The sequence below is a fragment of the Ptiloglossa arizonensis genome, chromosome 6 (assembly GCF_051014685.1).
Source record: "Ptiloglossa arizonensis isolate GNS036 chromosome 6, iyPtiAriz1_principal, whole genome shotgun sequence".
NCBI classification, from domain to species: Eukaryota; Metazoa; Arthropoda; class Insecta; order Hymenoptera; family Colletidae; genus Ptiloglossa; species Ptiloglossa arizonensis.
In genome coordinates this window covers 9966651-9982178 of record NC_135053.1, presented here as the reverse complement: position 1 = coordinate 9982178, position 15528 = coordinate 9966651, and the positions used below count along the sequence as shown (strand labels likewise).

Here is a 15528-nt window from a genome sequence, read left to right as displayed (position 1 = left end):
TAAAAGATTATAGTAATTATTAAAAATACAATTTTATTGATATAAGGAAACATGGTAAATTTATAAAACACAATAATATCATAATTTGTTAAATAATGTTTGTTTTTCTATATACACACATATAAATGAAAAATACACAACATACCACACATAAACACAGCTTTTTTTACTTTTCACTTTCAACATAAACAAATATTATTAACAAAATTACAATTTTATTATGACATTCAGTTATTAAGGAAAGACTATGCATAAATATGAAAAAGGTATAAACAATTAAATGCACTGTCCAGTAAAATAAATAATATATTTACTATGTACAAATTATGTTAAAACCATATGATACAATTTTTATATTGTTATTCTCTTTTGCAAATTCATTATTAGATAATGTGTTACTGTTTTATGTAAATATTTAAAAATACAACTAATTAAATATGTCGGTAAATTAACTAATAGTAAAAGAAATAGGCCTAGTTTCTAAATCCTGTAAATCAACCAACACACCTGTTTGTGACTTAGAAAATTTTGGAATGCAAATTAATCTTACTGCCTGTCCTTCATTTGCTGTGAATATATATTCTACTTTATCATAATTATTTTCTTTTCTATAATATAGAAATAAAAATGAATTAAGAATCTTCTTACCTGTTACTAATTTGGTGTCATATTTATCCATATTACCAACAAAGTATATATCTGGACATTCTGTCATAATAAATGGATCAACCTCAGAATATGGATAGCCTGGTACAGTATCTGGTGCAGTAGGTACATAGTGTCGCCATTCTAATGTGCGTTCTAACCATACTAATGGTGAAACATCAGCAAGCCCAGCAACCATCATGATATTCATAATGGGTTGACCACTAGATCCAGCTATAGTACGAGAGTTGATACTACCAATCCATGGATTAGTGACTCCATGGAAACTTTTAAACCTATATCATATAAGATTAAAAAAATATTTTTCTAATATACATAATAAAAATATACTACATTACCTAAAGCATTGAGGTAAAATGCAAGGATGAAATGATTGTTGAGGCAACATATGACAAGTTGGATCAAATTCACCAGGCATTAATATTATAGGACAACATTGCACTATAGAATGAAGAAAGTCGTCAAGTTTATGTGTTGTCATTGCCGTATATTTTAACAAAGTTTCGTAGTTTGCTTTAGTTTCAAAATATCTTTCATAATTATGTGTCTCTACAGATCCTTTTACACTATTTCCTACATTAATATTATTAATTTATTTTTATTATTGTCTTATTATTATTGTCATATAGGTCAATATAAATATATACCTGCTATAATAATACACACAATTGATGCTATTGTTTTTTGAATTTCTATACAACCAATCATCCCAATTATCCATTCAGATAACAGATTTAAACTTAATGGTTGTGTATTATTGGCTAAATCTAACCCTGAAATTATTAAAATTTGTCCCCATTGTTTTAATGGTTTATCAAATGTAGTTAATTTTGGACAATATCCTGGAAAACACCAGTCTATCACCTATAATCAATATATTTTTATAACAGAACTTTAGAGATTTTATATCACAATGTTAATATTTGCTTAAATTACATTATAATTTTCTTTGCAACTATGTGATTATATTTTTAAATTGTTAATAATGATATTTACTGTGAATGTACCATCTTCCAATTCACGTCCAAATACTGCACAAACAATACCGGTAACTACATCTTGAATATTCATGTGATTGCCGACCAATTTAATACGCAACATTTCATCTTCCAAAAATAATGCGTCTTTAAATGATGCATAATTCGTTTGAGGGGGTTGAGGCGTTACTTGAAGTTTTTCACTAAGCTCGCGCAATATTGATGGTTTTAATTCTTGATGTTTATACAATGTTCCTATTAGAATACAGTTATTATCCTGATCCTTTTCAGCAAGTTCTGACAATGTAATAACCTCATATTGCGCTAGAATAAAAGAGATGCATTCAGAATATAACCTAATTTAATAATGATATAACTTATGTAAGAAAACTTTACCCCATTTGACTTTTGCTCTTTCCAGAAGACAATCTTTTAATGTTGTTAATCTTACAGAGTATATATCGCAATACTGTTTCTCAAAACTTTTTGAATGTACTTTGAATTTTGCAAAATCTTGAAATTTCAATGATTTACGATTATACACCAACGGTGAATAAATTTCCATTCCAGAAGACATTATTTCATTCTATGGTTATCAATTAAATGTTGATAAATTTCAATAAATTTGATACATTATGCTAACAATTAAAATTAAATAATTCAAAGCAAAAAAAGAATATTTGTTTAATGCACTTTTAAGATTTACTACAAAAATATTTACTGTTATCAACAGAAAGGCGGATAACACTTGGTAAAATAATTATTTTTATTCAAATTCTTGAAGATAGATCATTTCTGGGTGGATTTTTTGGATATTGTGTATCCAAGTTTAAAATATAAAAAATTGTGATGTGTAAAAATATATTATTATTCAAATTTATTAGCATTTGAATATTAAAAAAAAAATTATTATAAAAAAACATTTATATAATGCAAGAGGACTTTTATTTCAAATGTATACTTCATATTATTTTTTTAATTAAATCATTAAATTAAAATTTAATAATGTTTTTTGTAATTGTAATTTGTAATTGTTTACCACAGATGAGATATGAAATAGACAGTGCAATAATGTTTTTTTGTGTCACTTCCAACTTTATCGATTCAGACTAGAATCAAGTTTCAGCACTCTTATATGTAGGAATTGAAACTAAATATGGCGAGAATTAAATAATTATTTTGATACCAATAAGAAAATAGAATCACTACTGTACGTAATATAAACACGCACACATGCATACATAACAGATAGTTTCATCGTTAAACTAACAAATAAATATTTTTTCGTCTATGTACATTATTCGAATAAACTTTTTTTAAATAAATCTTTTTTCGTTACAGACAAACACTAAAAGTAATGAATAATGATAATGTGTATTATTCGAATAAAACGTTTTATTTGGATAGTTCGAATAAAAATTTATTAAGAATTATTTAATCAATATCCAATTCCGATTTGTTTAAATGCGCAGATATGGTGAATGTTTGACTCTCACAAATTATGAATATTCTCAACTTATGAAATTTGGATTATTTCAAGTAGCACTGAAAGATTTGATTGTTACATTTTATTCAAATATACAACTATGACATATATAAAGTTCCATATATTCTTACATTGTTTTATTTGTTTTAGTAAAGTAATTTCTATCCAGAATTAAACAAGAAGATCGAAGGAACTTTGGTTCCTTCTATTTCTGCTGGAGTCTCCTTTCTCAATACTTTCTCGTAGTAGTAATTTGAAGTAGTAGAAATTATTAAATGTATCTATTTGTCCCTGTCTATTTTATTTGAATGGTATTGCTCCAATCCCATTGATATTTTACCTGTGTCGGTATTTCAGATTATGTAACATCAACTTTCGTAAGGTGAAGTGACTATTCTGTATCTCATCTGTGGTAAACGTAGAAAACTTATCTTTATATATCGTTTGTGGTTCTCTCAAACCTATCAGTTAGGAAAAATATAATTACTACCTTTACCGACTTCGGTGATTTAGTTGAATAAAATTCTTAGAATTAACATTCTTGAATTAAGAGGTCGCTATAAACCACTGATGTTTTACAAGGTCGATATTTTTATTTCTGAGCGTTTATGCTACATCTCATCTGTGATTTTTATTGTTACCAAAGTAATTAATTATCTTCATGTTTAGTTTTAATCTCTACTCTTATAAATACTAAACTTTTATTCCAATCTGAATCAATATGATGGATTTCACATGGAAATTATAAGGGTACTTATAAACTTTTAATCCGTGTAATACGAAAAATCATTATCTGCCACATCTATTATATTTCCGTCTGTGATTTTAACTCGTGTAAACTGTCTTCTATATCTCGTTTATTCATTTATTATATTTACCGACGCCAGTGATTGGGTTGGATATGATTTCCAGTCACTGCCCTTAAATGTAGAGTGCGCTGCATAATTACTAGTATTTTACGAAGTCGGTACTTCAGTTCGTGAACCACCAGCTTGCATAAGACGTTAAATCTATCCTATACTTCATCTGTGCTTTTAGTATGCTCAAGCTGCTCATATGCAGGGGCCAACAAGTATACAGTCGCGTCCCTGAGTTTCTGCATCCGACATTAAAGTTCGCTAGTGCGTCACCCCATACTGTGTTACAATCTCGCATGTTCCTTCCTCGGAGTATACAACTGTTATTTCAATTAAATAGATTCATTAAAAAAATTAATACATGACATTCTATTTTATATCAATTTAAATGTCTAGTAAATAATAATTTGAAGATTAACAATCACAGCTGCTAACATTAGTTTTTGCTTACTTAGTGCATCTAGTTATACATTTATCATTGTATGATACTTATTCTGTAAACTAAATTACAATAATTAAATATAACCTTATGAATCACAAATTTAAAAAGTATCTTGTAAATTATATCTGATTGTAATTAAAAGTAGCGGAATTATTTTGTAAAATTATTAATCCTTGAAAATAGTAATCATTTTCATACTAATTAACTATTATCAAATCAGTTTGTTGCATACAGATTTTCTATATTACACATTATTCTACGATTATAGTTAAAAAAAAGTAAAAATTTATTTAGTTGTTTATTTAATTATATTTATTCAAGAAATATTGTACTTAATTACACTTTTCAGTCAACTCTATAGTCAATTGTATATGATGTGGCGCTAATCAAAATGTCACAGACCGGAGCGATTGTCTAGCCAGAGTGTATATATGCATTTAGTGTATTGGAAGTAGAAAGAGAGCAACATAGAGAATAGAGGGGCAAGAATAGAACTGGGTTTGGCAAGCGTGGTGATTTTACACCTACCTTTTAACCGGACCGTGGCCGATTGTATTGTATCCGTTTCACGATACGTATCATGCTTGGCCCAGGTGGTTTCCTTAAGAAACGTGTATTTCTGTTTTACATATTATTGCAACATTTTATCATTGCTGTGACAAAGTCATTCAACAACATTCCGTACGATCGAAGCTAGTTTCCAATAAAGTGTAGATGTTAAAATATGAGATTACGGAAAGTTGTAATATGTATGTCGTAAAATTGGAACGTGTTACAACTTAATAAATCGTTAAGTTTTTACAATTGCACACCACCCCAACGAATCCTAAATTTTTAAGAATGACTTAAATGGATCGTGAACATCATTAAAGAGCTTCAATGCGCGATGTTGGATATTATATTATGCTGGATATGTTGGCTGTTTTGGGCGGGTCTACCAACACTTACCGCCTATCCTGTATCGTCTTCGATACGAACAGGTATGTTAATAGTATGTACTAACGTATATTTTAATAATATGTAACAAATGAGAGGTTATTTTACTTGTGATAGATTTTCCATACATCTATACTTCATCAAAATGGGAACGATATTGGATACAATATACAATTGGACTTTTAAGCGTGACTGCTACAGCATTTACTTTAGTTGGATGTCTCTGTTGTCGAAGACCTAGACGACCTAAAGGATTTCAGGTAATTTATTATTAAGTATAATATTATCTATAACAGATAAAAGTTATTATAGTTACTTATCGTCTTAACAATGATTTATACGTTTCTAATTGTAGGACAAAGCAGAAAAGTGCAAACAGGTAACTTTGATGCTACAACCCTTTGAACTAAAAATATTAGGACACTATTGTTAGAAAAAATATTAAGGAATTTTTTAAAATTTAACAATGACTCTCTTTATTTGAATGCTACAGATATAATACAAATGTGAGCAAGAATACAAAAAAATTCTTGAAACAAAAATTGAGTAATGCATTTTTATTTTACTTAATCAATTATGTTATGAAACTGCTATACCATTATTTGTAAGAATATAATAACGGTTTAAACAATTGTTATAGATGTATAGTTGTTATAAAAGGAATTAATATTTTACTTAATTTAATATTCTTATAGAAAGAGTCGCACGTCAATAGCTTATTGTTTCAAAACTTATTATTTTTAAATACATGTGAAATCAATTTAAGTATATATGATTTTGTAGGCAGACAGTGAATATATAATCAATTTTGCTGTATTCTTTTTTAACATTTCAAAACTGTTGCATGTGTATTGTTTACAAGTAGTAAAGTATATACATCATTATTGAGTGCTGATAATAAAAATTATCTATAAATATGTATGTAATGTTTAATACTAAATGTATTTTAATTTTTCACTTTTTAGAATGCTTATTTTTTCCTAGTTTTTGTAAAATAATTTGGAGAGTATTACCATGGTTTTATGTTTTAGGAGTTCAAAGATGGAAACAACATCGGGCAGGAATCAGCGTTTGAACACTCTGTTGAAGGTTTAGAGTTAGATGTTCCACATATCTTAGCTGTTGCAGACAGAGTACAGTTTGAACCTATACCGGTAGACCATATTATATCTGGATCTAAAAATTCTTCAAAACTCAAACCGTTACCACTATCTACATCATTTTTTGAAGAACATAACTCTGATTCTAATACTCTCCCAGAACCTTGTCGTGAATGGTTTGATGCACAGGAATTATCTATACCAAGAGAAAAATTAAAATATTTAAGAGAAATTGGTCATGGTTGGTTTGGAAAAGTTGTAGAGGGTCGAGCAGATTTAGAAGGATGTAACAGGACTTCAAAAAATGGTGGTGTTGTTGTGAGAATTCTTACCGAAGAAGCTACTTCAAAAGAAAAAGCTTGGTTTCTTGGCGAAGCTACGCCGTATTTAAAACTCCACCACCAAAATGTTTTGACTCTGTTGGGTTTTTGTTTAGAAACTGACCCGTATCTATTGTTATTTGAATCATGTCCAGTAGGTGACCTAAAAAGTTTCTTGTTATCAAACCATGATCTAAAATCTCAAGAAGCCCTTAATAAAGAAAATATTCCAGTTCGAATGGCACTGGATATTGCAGCTGGTTTAAAACATATGCATAGTCACGGATTTGTACACACTGATTTATCCGCTAGAAATTGTTTAATAGCATCAGATTTATCAGCAAAATTGGGAGATTATGGTACTGGTGTGGAAAAATATCCTGAAGATTATTATGTGGTTGGAGATCGTGCATTGCCTATTAGATGGTCGGCACCAGAAAGCATAGAATGTACTGATACCACTATTGAGACAAGAGAAATTACATCCCAAGCAAATATGTGGAGTTATGCTATTTTCCTTTGGGAAATTGCTACATGGGGAAGTAGGCCATTCAATGATAAGAGTGATGAACAAGTAATTCAAATGCTATTATCTCTAAGAACTAATTTCTTACCAAACGGTACACAAGTGTTGCAAACCTATCTAGAAAATTGTCCATCAAATGTGATCCAAGCAATTCATTTATGTTTGAATTTAAATCCACAAAAAAGATCAAATTTGGATGAAGTGAAGCAACTCCTTCTAAATAATCAGACAGAGTATTTGGACTTTGAACAAAGATGGGAGAAATTACGAGTTAACATGACTAAAACGGTTCGTAGTGCTAGCTTACAGGATCTCAGAGGTAGTATTGATTCAGATTACTGGACTACTATTATTGATGATACACCACGTCAATCATCATTTCGTCTTGGACCGGGTGAACTAGTGAAAAATGTACCATATGTTAGAAATATTGTGGTTCATCATGAATCTAGTTCTGAGACTGAAGAAGAAAGTTGGAAAGGACGAATTGAACAAGGAGTTTATACTGAAAAAGTAAAACAGAAATCTAAATCTGTTACTGATTTAATGGTGCTTGTACATATCGATCTTGATTCTGATGCAGAATTATCAATGGGAGCTCAAATATCAGAGAAGCATGCAAAAAAAAAGTTGCCTGCTACTGGTAGCGATAGTGATCTTAGACATAGTATTCATATAGATGAATTTGATGAAGCATTGAGAAAATTACGAGATCCTTTGCCAAATAACACTTCTAGTAAGATCAAAATGTTAGATAATTCAGAACGGCCAAAACTACTGACATTAACTATGGATCAGGGTCAGACACCAATTTTAAGGTTATCTTTAGATGATAAAGAATCTACTATAAAAACTGATATTACACCCGTTGCAAGTACAAGCACAGAAACTCGTAATGATAAACATGTATTGAGACTTTTATCAAAAGGAGATCCTAATCTTCCTCTTCTTCGTTTTGTACCTGATAATACATCTTCTTTTGAAATGTTAAAACAAAATAATGAGTCTCAATATAATGATGTATCTAAAAATGAAAACAATGACAATACTTGCTTCTCTAATAATTTTTCAAATAATTTTGATGCAGATGAAAGCAACTTAGTTGATGTTATACTTTGGAATCATGCATTGGATTCTGCTTTAGAAAAGAAAGTACCTGGCTTCTTGTATGAAGGTGAATTCAATGACTGTACAGAATCATCATCTAAACAACAAAATAATAGTATGCCAGAATTAATTATAACTACTGTGTCGACACCAGAAACATCACAATCTCATATAAAATATTCTGCATATAATGCAGATGATGAATTTTCTAATGGAGAAGAAATGGACATAGAACGCAGATGTTTACCAAATGATGATGAAGAAGAAAGAAAACAATTATCTACTCCTGATGATGAGCAAAGCTCTGACTCTGGTTTTAGAGATAAAGAATCTTGCGAGGAAGAAGAGAATGTTTGTCCATCTTCAGCTCCTTTATCTTCTACTAATGATTCTACAACAATTGTACCAATATCTTCTGAAGAACAACAATTACAGGTTTTATTTGAACTAGACACTATTCTTGATGCTGAGTATTATGCAACACTACAAGAATCTGAAAAAGTAACAGAAAATTTAACTTTAGTTAAATATACAGAAAACAAAATTCTTTGTATAAAAGAAAAGGAATCTAATTCCGTTAAAACTCTAGATACTGTAGTTGAAGCAGAAAATGATAACAGTTGTATTTATGATGTAAATTCAATAGAAAATGATACTATGAATTCAATGTCAGAAGATGAGAAAGAAACATGCACAAAAAATGTAATTAAAAATGAAGAAAAGATTGAATTAAAAGATCCAAGTGCCATTAATTCTATATTCCAACATAAAGATTCAGTGCAGAATAAAATACTAGTAAATACTAAATATTCCAGTAGATATGAAGAATCAGAACAATGTTTACAAGGTGAAAACAAAGATGAAAACGAAAATGAAAGCGAAGAAAAAGAAAATGAAACCGAAGATGAAGATAGTTCTACAATGAGTTTACGTAGTGACAATTCTTACGTGTCATATGGCATGGAGGAAGAGATTGTAACAGCAATTCGAAATGAACTTAGAGAAAAATTGCCCTGTGCTCAAATGTCTGTTGTAGAACCTTTGGAGTCTCATGATGATGATGATAATCCTTCTGCATCAAGTGATATAGACAATAAACAATGGGATGATGATGAAGATAATGAAGAATTGTCAAATCAAGGTAGTGGAGGAGTGGGTATTTCAATAAGGTACCTTTTCTATTTCTGATAATAATCTGTATAACATAGCACTAGCTATTAAATAAAAAAGTTATTTATTATACATAGGTATAATGTGTATGGTACACCACTTAGCCCAATCCAAGAAGAACGAGAAAGTACTCTTACTTCAGAGTCTCTAATGTCAAATTCTAGAGATACATCAATTGCTTCAAAAGAATCTGCTACATCAGATGATGTACTGTTAGTTGATACTCGAACAAATAAAATGATTTTATTAGAAGGATTAGATGAAAAATTGCAGGATGATGAACGAGATACAACTAATGGTGATCTTTCAGAAGAAGAAAATTTAGATTATAATTGTTCAGTTATTCGTTCTCGCGATGATAAATCACATATCATGATTGCAAGTGGAGTTGCACCTTTGCCAAGTCCTGAAGAAGAATCCAAATGGCAACAGTTACCTCCACCTTTTCCATTACCATTACCTTTACCATTAGAAGATGACCTAATGTCAACAAGTTTTGCAACAGAACATGGTTGGGGCAGTCAAGATGAAGATGACGAAGAAGATGAGGAGGAGGAAGAAGATGAAGAAGATGAAGACAATAGCTCTAGTTCTGGAGAATTTGTTTGGAAGGTATTTATTTTATAGATGAAATATAGAACTATTTTATCTTTGGTAATTGTTTTATATTATTCTTTAGCGATACAATGAACCACATGTTGAGCAAGTTCAAATTCGAAGTAGTTTGAATAATAATGAAGGAACAGTAGTAGATGCTGATATTGAAGATGAGATGGATGCAGAAGAGGAAGAAGAGGGTGAGGAAGAGGATGATGAGGAAGAAGAAGTAGAAGAAGAGGAAGACGATGACGAAGAAGAAGAAGAATTCACACCATCCGCTTGGAATGCAACATTAGCACCCCACCGTTCCGCATTAAGATCTCCAGATAAAACATTAAAATCTGGCGTAAGCTTTATGATAGCATTATCTTGACTACTTTTTCTTAAATGTAGTATAAGCATTTATAACTTCTTGTCCTCAATTTTGCTGCTAGGACGAATCGGTAGGTGTATCATTTATTTGTATATAGAACATGTTATACATTTTAATCTTCTTCTCATGAATGTTTCTATTGCAGATTTAATTTGAGGTATTTAGCAAATGTACTTTTTACACGTTAGATATATGTTAAATATAGATATAACTTAACAATTTTTATCGGATCGACAATGTGCGATTTGTCCAGGATCAAAAGAAGAGTGTTTGGTTCAAGAAGCAACGTTATCACTGCGTATACGAATATCCAAAGGAAACATTAGCTACCGATACTCAAGGAGAAACAACTACTACATGGGAACCAACTTCATATGCTGGTATATTATCACTAATTTAAAATATTTTAATAGTTTATTCAATCAATAAATATGTATTCTATTAAAGGGATGAAATTTATACATAACACTGCTTTTGTGTAAGATTTATATGTAGATCACTTTCTATTTAGATTGGGAGGAAATGATAGATGAACCACGATTAGATCTATATCCTCTAGACTATGATGATGCTAACCATTCTGGTATGTTTCTTTATTATTCTCTCTTTTAAAATATGACTAACATTTATGAAATATTTTCAAATTTGTGTTACTATTACAAGAATTAGACAGGATTTAATTATTATTTTTAAAATTATAAAATCAATAAAAATGTGCAAATCTTCTTGCACAAAGAAATTGGAAAATCTTTTGCCATTTTGCAATCTGAGGTTTTGTTTTTGAGATATAAGCAATTAAATCCTGGTGAATTGAGGATGTAGTCACATATACAAGCATTCACACACGTTGTACCTATGACAGTACTGTTCTGCAGATATTTAACAAGTGAAAAAATTATTATTGAACCGGGTTCTATTATGCGTTTAAATTTATAAAGATTAAAACAAATATGTGTGTTATAGACATGTGTATAAATATTACAATTTACTAGTACATGGAAAAGAGTGTACTTCTTAATGTGAATTTACAAAACAAAATATTTGCATAATAAATGTGTATCTTTAATCATAAAAGCATATAAGGTTTCAAATATGAGGTATCTAATTTTAATGTATGAAAAATTATTAAAAACAGTGCAAAATATATTTAAATTTACGAAAATGCATTTATACCAGTTTCATCAGTGATGTGGTGTGCGAACATGTATTGATACATGCTTTTGGTGTGACTATAAATGTGACTGTGTGCTCAGTTGACTAGAATTTAAGGAGGTTTTTCAGTTTAAAATATAACCTAGACAATACTTGATTTTTATTCTATGTAGTAATAATCTCCCTTTTTACTGCTATTTATTAAGTGAAATATAACTGCATAACTAACAGTTTCAAACAGTTTTTCTCACTAATTTATATGAATAATCATCATGAACCAAGCTATAATGTCAAAATTTTGTTATTAAAAAAAAATGTTGGAGTTATTTAATTTTTATGACAGTCTATCACTATAAATATTGTTTCCCTCTTTTCAAATGTAGAATGTTTATTCACTTGATTGTTCGAATGGTCTTTTGTCATAGTTCTTTTTATTATTGTGTATACATTCTATAAAGAATATATACATTCTTATCCATTAATTGATAAGGTTTATAAAATGAATTAACAAATTGCTTTTATACGTCCATATGGATTAAATATGACATATTTTTCTCAAAATTACTTTTTCTGAGCTGTACTTTCAAAACTCCAACACTAATAAACTAATTTTCATGAAATTTAACACACAATTTGTATTTTGACAGGTTTTTTTATTTCGGGCATCTTTTATACTTGATTCAAAGTATTCTATTATAGTACTATACACTCTATTTCTATTTCAGGAAGTGAAGAATTTTTTGTGAGCAGTTCAAATCGTCCATTTCAATTTCAAACTGGCGACAGTAAATACGTAAGTCAATTCTTTCCTGGTGCTTCTACATCAGCCAATGAAGAACAAGACGAAGTAGATGGCGCTCAACAAGGAGTACAACAAAATAGAATAGAATTATTAAATGATTATGGTCATGGTCAACAACATCAGTTAGGAGAATTGAGGCACACTAGAGATCGTTTAAAGTTAAATTTATCTACAAATGGAACACCCTCTTTTTCCGTCAAACAGATGCAAAAGGATGATATTGAACAATTGGATAATAAAGATAAGGAGCTCGAATCATCGGAAAGTATAAATTTTACACAGGACCAATGTATCCTATCAAACTCCTTGAACTATGATATTTTGCCAACGGTGCCTCTCCGAGATACTCAACAAGAGAGAAGCCTTGATTCAGCTTCTTCAAAAAGTGCCCAATGTGATAGCCAGGAGAAAGTTGAGTTCACGGAAAAGTGCAGTGTTTTAATTCACGACTAACTAACATATTGTAAAGTTGATAGTAAAATTTTAAGAGAGATAATTTAGCTAAAGTCCGTCCGAAATAATTTCGTTGCAAAAATACAGTGACAACTCTATTCAATGAGATCATTATGAAATGAATCTCGAATATTATACATAAAATATACATGTAAATAAGATGTAGCAAATTTTTATTGTGGCTGAGATTTAATTGATTGTCTATAGCACTTTATATTTAAGTATATAATTTCTCTTTGTTTTGTAGGAATAGATTGATATAAATAGAGCTTAATATTGACATAATTTTTTATACAATTAGCTTCATGGCGATAAAATATAAATTTTAATTGCTAATCAAATCGAATAGCAGATAATCGATTTGTGAAGACTACATCAAAACGACTAAGTGATTTCGTTTCGCGTGTAAATATTTATTAAACATCGTTCAATATACAGGGTGGTTGGTAACTGGTGTTACAAGTGGAAAGGGGGTGATTCTACGCGAAAAAAGAAGTCGAAAATATAGAATAAAAATTTTTCGTTTGAGGCTTTGTTTTCGAGAAAATCGACTTTGAATTTTCGCTCGGTACGCGTGCACTTTATCACGTCTCGTTATAAAGGGTCTCACTGTAGATCGTTGTCTCGATGGATATTATCGCAGTTTAAGTTTGTTTTTGCCGTAACGGAAAATTAGGAATACATAATGAAATAATATGAAGTAATCATAAAGTTTATTATTACAAAAATTGCTGAAAATGTTGCCCATTCTGCCGAACACATGCTTCTGCTCTTCTAATTAAATTTCTATGAACACTTTCTAACGTATTTGATTGTTTTAAAGTATGAAAGGCTACAATAATCTTTTTTTTCAATTGCTCGCAACTTGCGATTTCTTCAGAATAGACGATTGATTTAATATGGCTCCATAATCAAAAGTCAAGCGGAGTTAAGTCAGGAGAGCGTGGTGGCCAAGCTATTGTTCCAGCACGACCAATCCAGCCTTGGTAATGTTGGTTTAAAAAATCTCTCACATGACGACTAAAATGTGGCGGTGCAGCGTCTTGTTGAAAAATTAAACTTCCTCTAACTGCGATAATATTCATCGAGACAACGATCTACAGTGAGATCCGTTATAACGAGACGTGATAAAGTACACGCGTACCGAGCGAAAATTCAAAGTCGATTTTATCGAAAACAAAGCCTCAAACGAAAAATTTTTATTCTATATTTTCGACTTCTTTTTTCGCGTAGAATCACCCCCTTTCCGCTTGTACCACCAGTTACCAACCACCCTGTATAATCGTCACCCGATGACTAGTGCCTGTATAAGTTAATGTTATTACTTTCATTGATGATATGATAATTATTCATATTAATTTTCAATTATTGTTACCTTCAAACATGATATTTTTCTTTGTATTATATTAAGAATTAGTAGAAAACTGCTCTCTACTCTAAAAGTATTATAGTGTAAAACAAAAGACCGTATTGTGATTGAGTGTCAGTTTTTAACAAAAATGTGTATAATAATTCAAGCACGAATACTTTTTTTATAAATATGTACTATTTTTATTTTTACTAGAAATGTGATGGGCAAATATGTACACTTTAATTTTGGTTGATTTATCAAATCAAGTTATTGGAATACTAGATAAAATAGCACAGAAAAGTTCTATTGCATATACGTTACCATGTTTTACTGCATATTAATTTCAATTTGTTTAAATGATGTTTTCTAAGCATCCAATATAGCCTTTCCAACAATTTTTAATATTTAGATATTTTTTTACAAAATGACAACACTCGGTAAACATTTCATGAAATGTAAGAGCACGCGAAAAAATTGATTATTTTTTGTTGTGAATATTGTATTAAATATTGAATTCATAAAATGGGAATATGTGCTTTCCATATTTATGGGAATACGTGCTTCCCCGTATTTATTTGAATACGTGCTATAAAAAAAACGATAAATACCAATGATACATTAATAATTGTTAATCATTAATATTATGCAATCTTCACGAAGAAATATCTTTCGAAGTTTTCAATATTACTGCAGCAAAAAAAATTATAGCATAACAGAATAGATTAGAATAATAACAAAAATATTTAAAAAATCTAAATAATAACTTGACATATTTGGTACTTGCACCAACACATAATTTCATTAACATATGTGAAATTAAGAATTTACATTCTACAGTTACTGTTAATAGCACAGCAATCATTATGCGACTTTTACTACTATTACGATTATTATTATTGATACTGCTAACTCCGTGCTCATTATAACACATAGGGTATTGATAGAGAACAATTAATATATTGTTATACAGAACAGAAATTTATTTGCTTAGAGTATGCATTTCATTGTTATTATTTCCCATACCATTAGTACATATCCTCTATCAATTCCACATATTTACATGCAAAATATTTTATTTCTATTAATTTTAACTACTTTTAATTCATTTTAATCTATTATTTTAATAGAAAGCGATTGAATTAAAATTCAATGTTCTATTGAATATAGTACAGATAATGTAATTAATGTACTTAGAATCGAAAAATAAGCA

General features: G+C 29.7%; 2 protein-coding genes across 12 annotated transcripts; one reads left to right on the top strand and one right to left on the bottom strand.

The window, feature by feature from the left end:
- Positions 1 to 288: 288 nt before the first annotated feature.
- On the bottom strand, positions 289 to 2293 carry LOC143148052 (DNA polymerase delta subunit 2). Of its 2 annotated transcripts, none has more exons than XM_076313920.1 (6): positions 2040 to 2293; positions 1674 to 1967; positions 1314 to 1508; positions 1005 to 1239; positions 649 to 941; positions 289 to 567 (listed from the first exon to the last, which is right to left on the bottom strand). In XM_076313920.1, exons 1-6 carry the CDS (start codon positions 2218 to 2220, stop codon positions 449 to 451), a joined length of 1317 nt encoding a protein of 438 aa, XP_076170035.1. In that variant the 5' UTR covers positions 2221 to 2293; the 3' UTR covers positions 289 to 448. The 2 variants fall into 2 exon arrangements, with proteins under 2 accessions (XP_076170035.1, XP_076170033.1); XM_076313918.1 differs by having other exon boundaries at positions 1314 to 1530; positions 1663 to 1967; positions 2040 to 2286.
- Positions 2294 to 4185: 1892 nt separating this feature from the next.
- On the top strand, positions 4186 to 15372 carry LOC143147894 (uncharacterized). 10 transcript variants are annotated; one of them, XM_076313603.1, is made up of 10 exons: positions 4186 to 4250; positions 5268 to 5408; positions 5482 to 5624; positions 5720 to 5743; positions 6396 to 9586; positions 9665 to 10199; positions 10267 to 10533; positions 10814 to 10940; positions 11072 to 11143; positions 12438 to 15372. In XM_076313603.1, the coding sequence occupies exons 2-10, from the start codon at positions 5315 to 5317 to the stop codon at positions 12965 to 12967; spliced, it is 4983 nt and encodes a 1660-aa protein (XP_076169718.1). In that variant the 5' UTR covers positions 4186 to 4250; positions 5268 to 5314; the 3' UTR covers positions 12968 to 15372. The 10 variants fall into 10 exon arrangements, 7 of the variants coding, with proteins under 7 accessions (XP_076169718.1, XP_076169713.1, XP_076169717.1 ...); XM_076313598.1 differs by having other exon boundaries at positions 4227 to 4298; positions 4778 to 5408; positions 12438 to 15371; XM_076313602.1 differs by having other exon boundaries at positions 4230 to 4298.
- Positions 15373 to 15528: the final 156 nt, after the last annotated feature.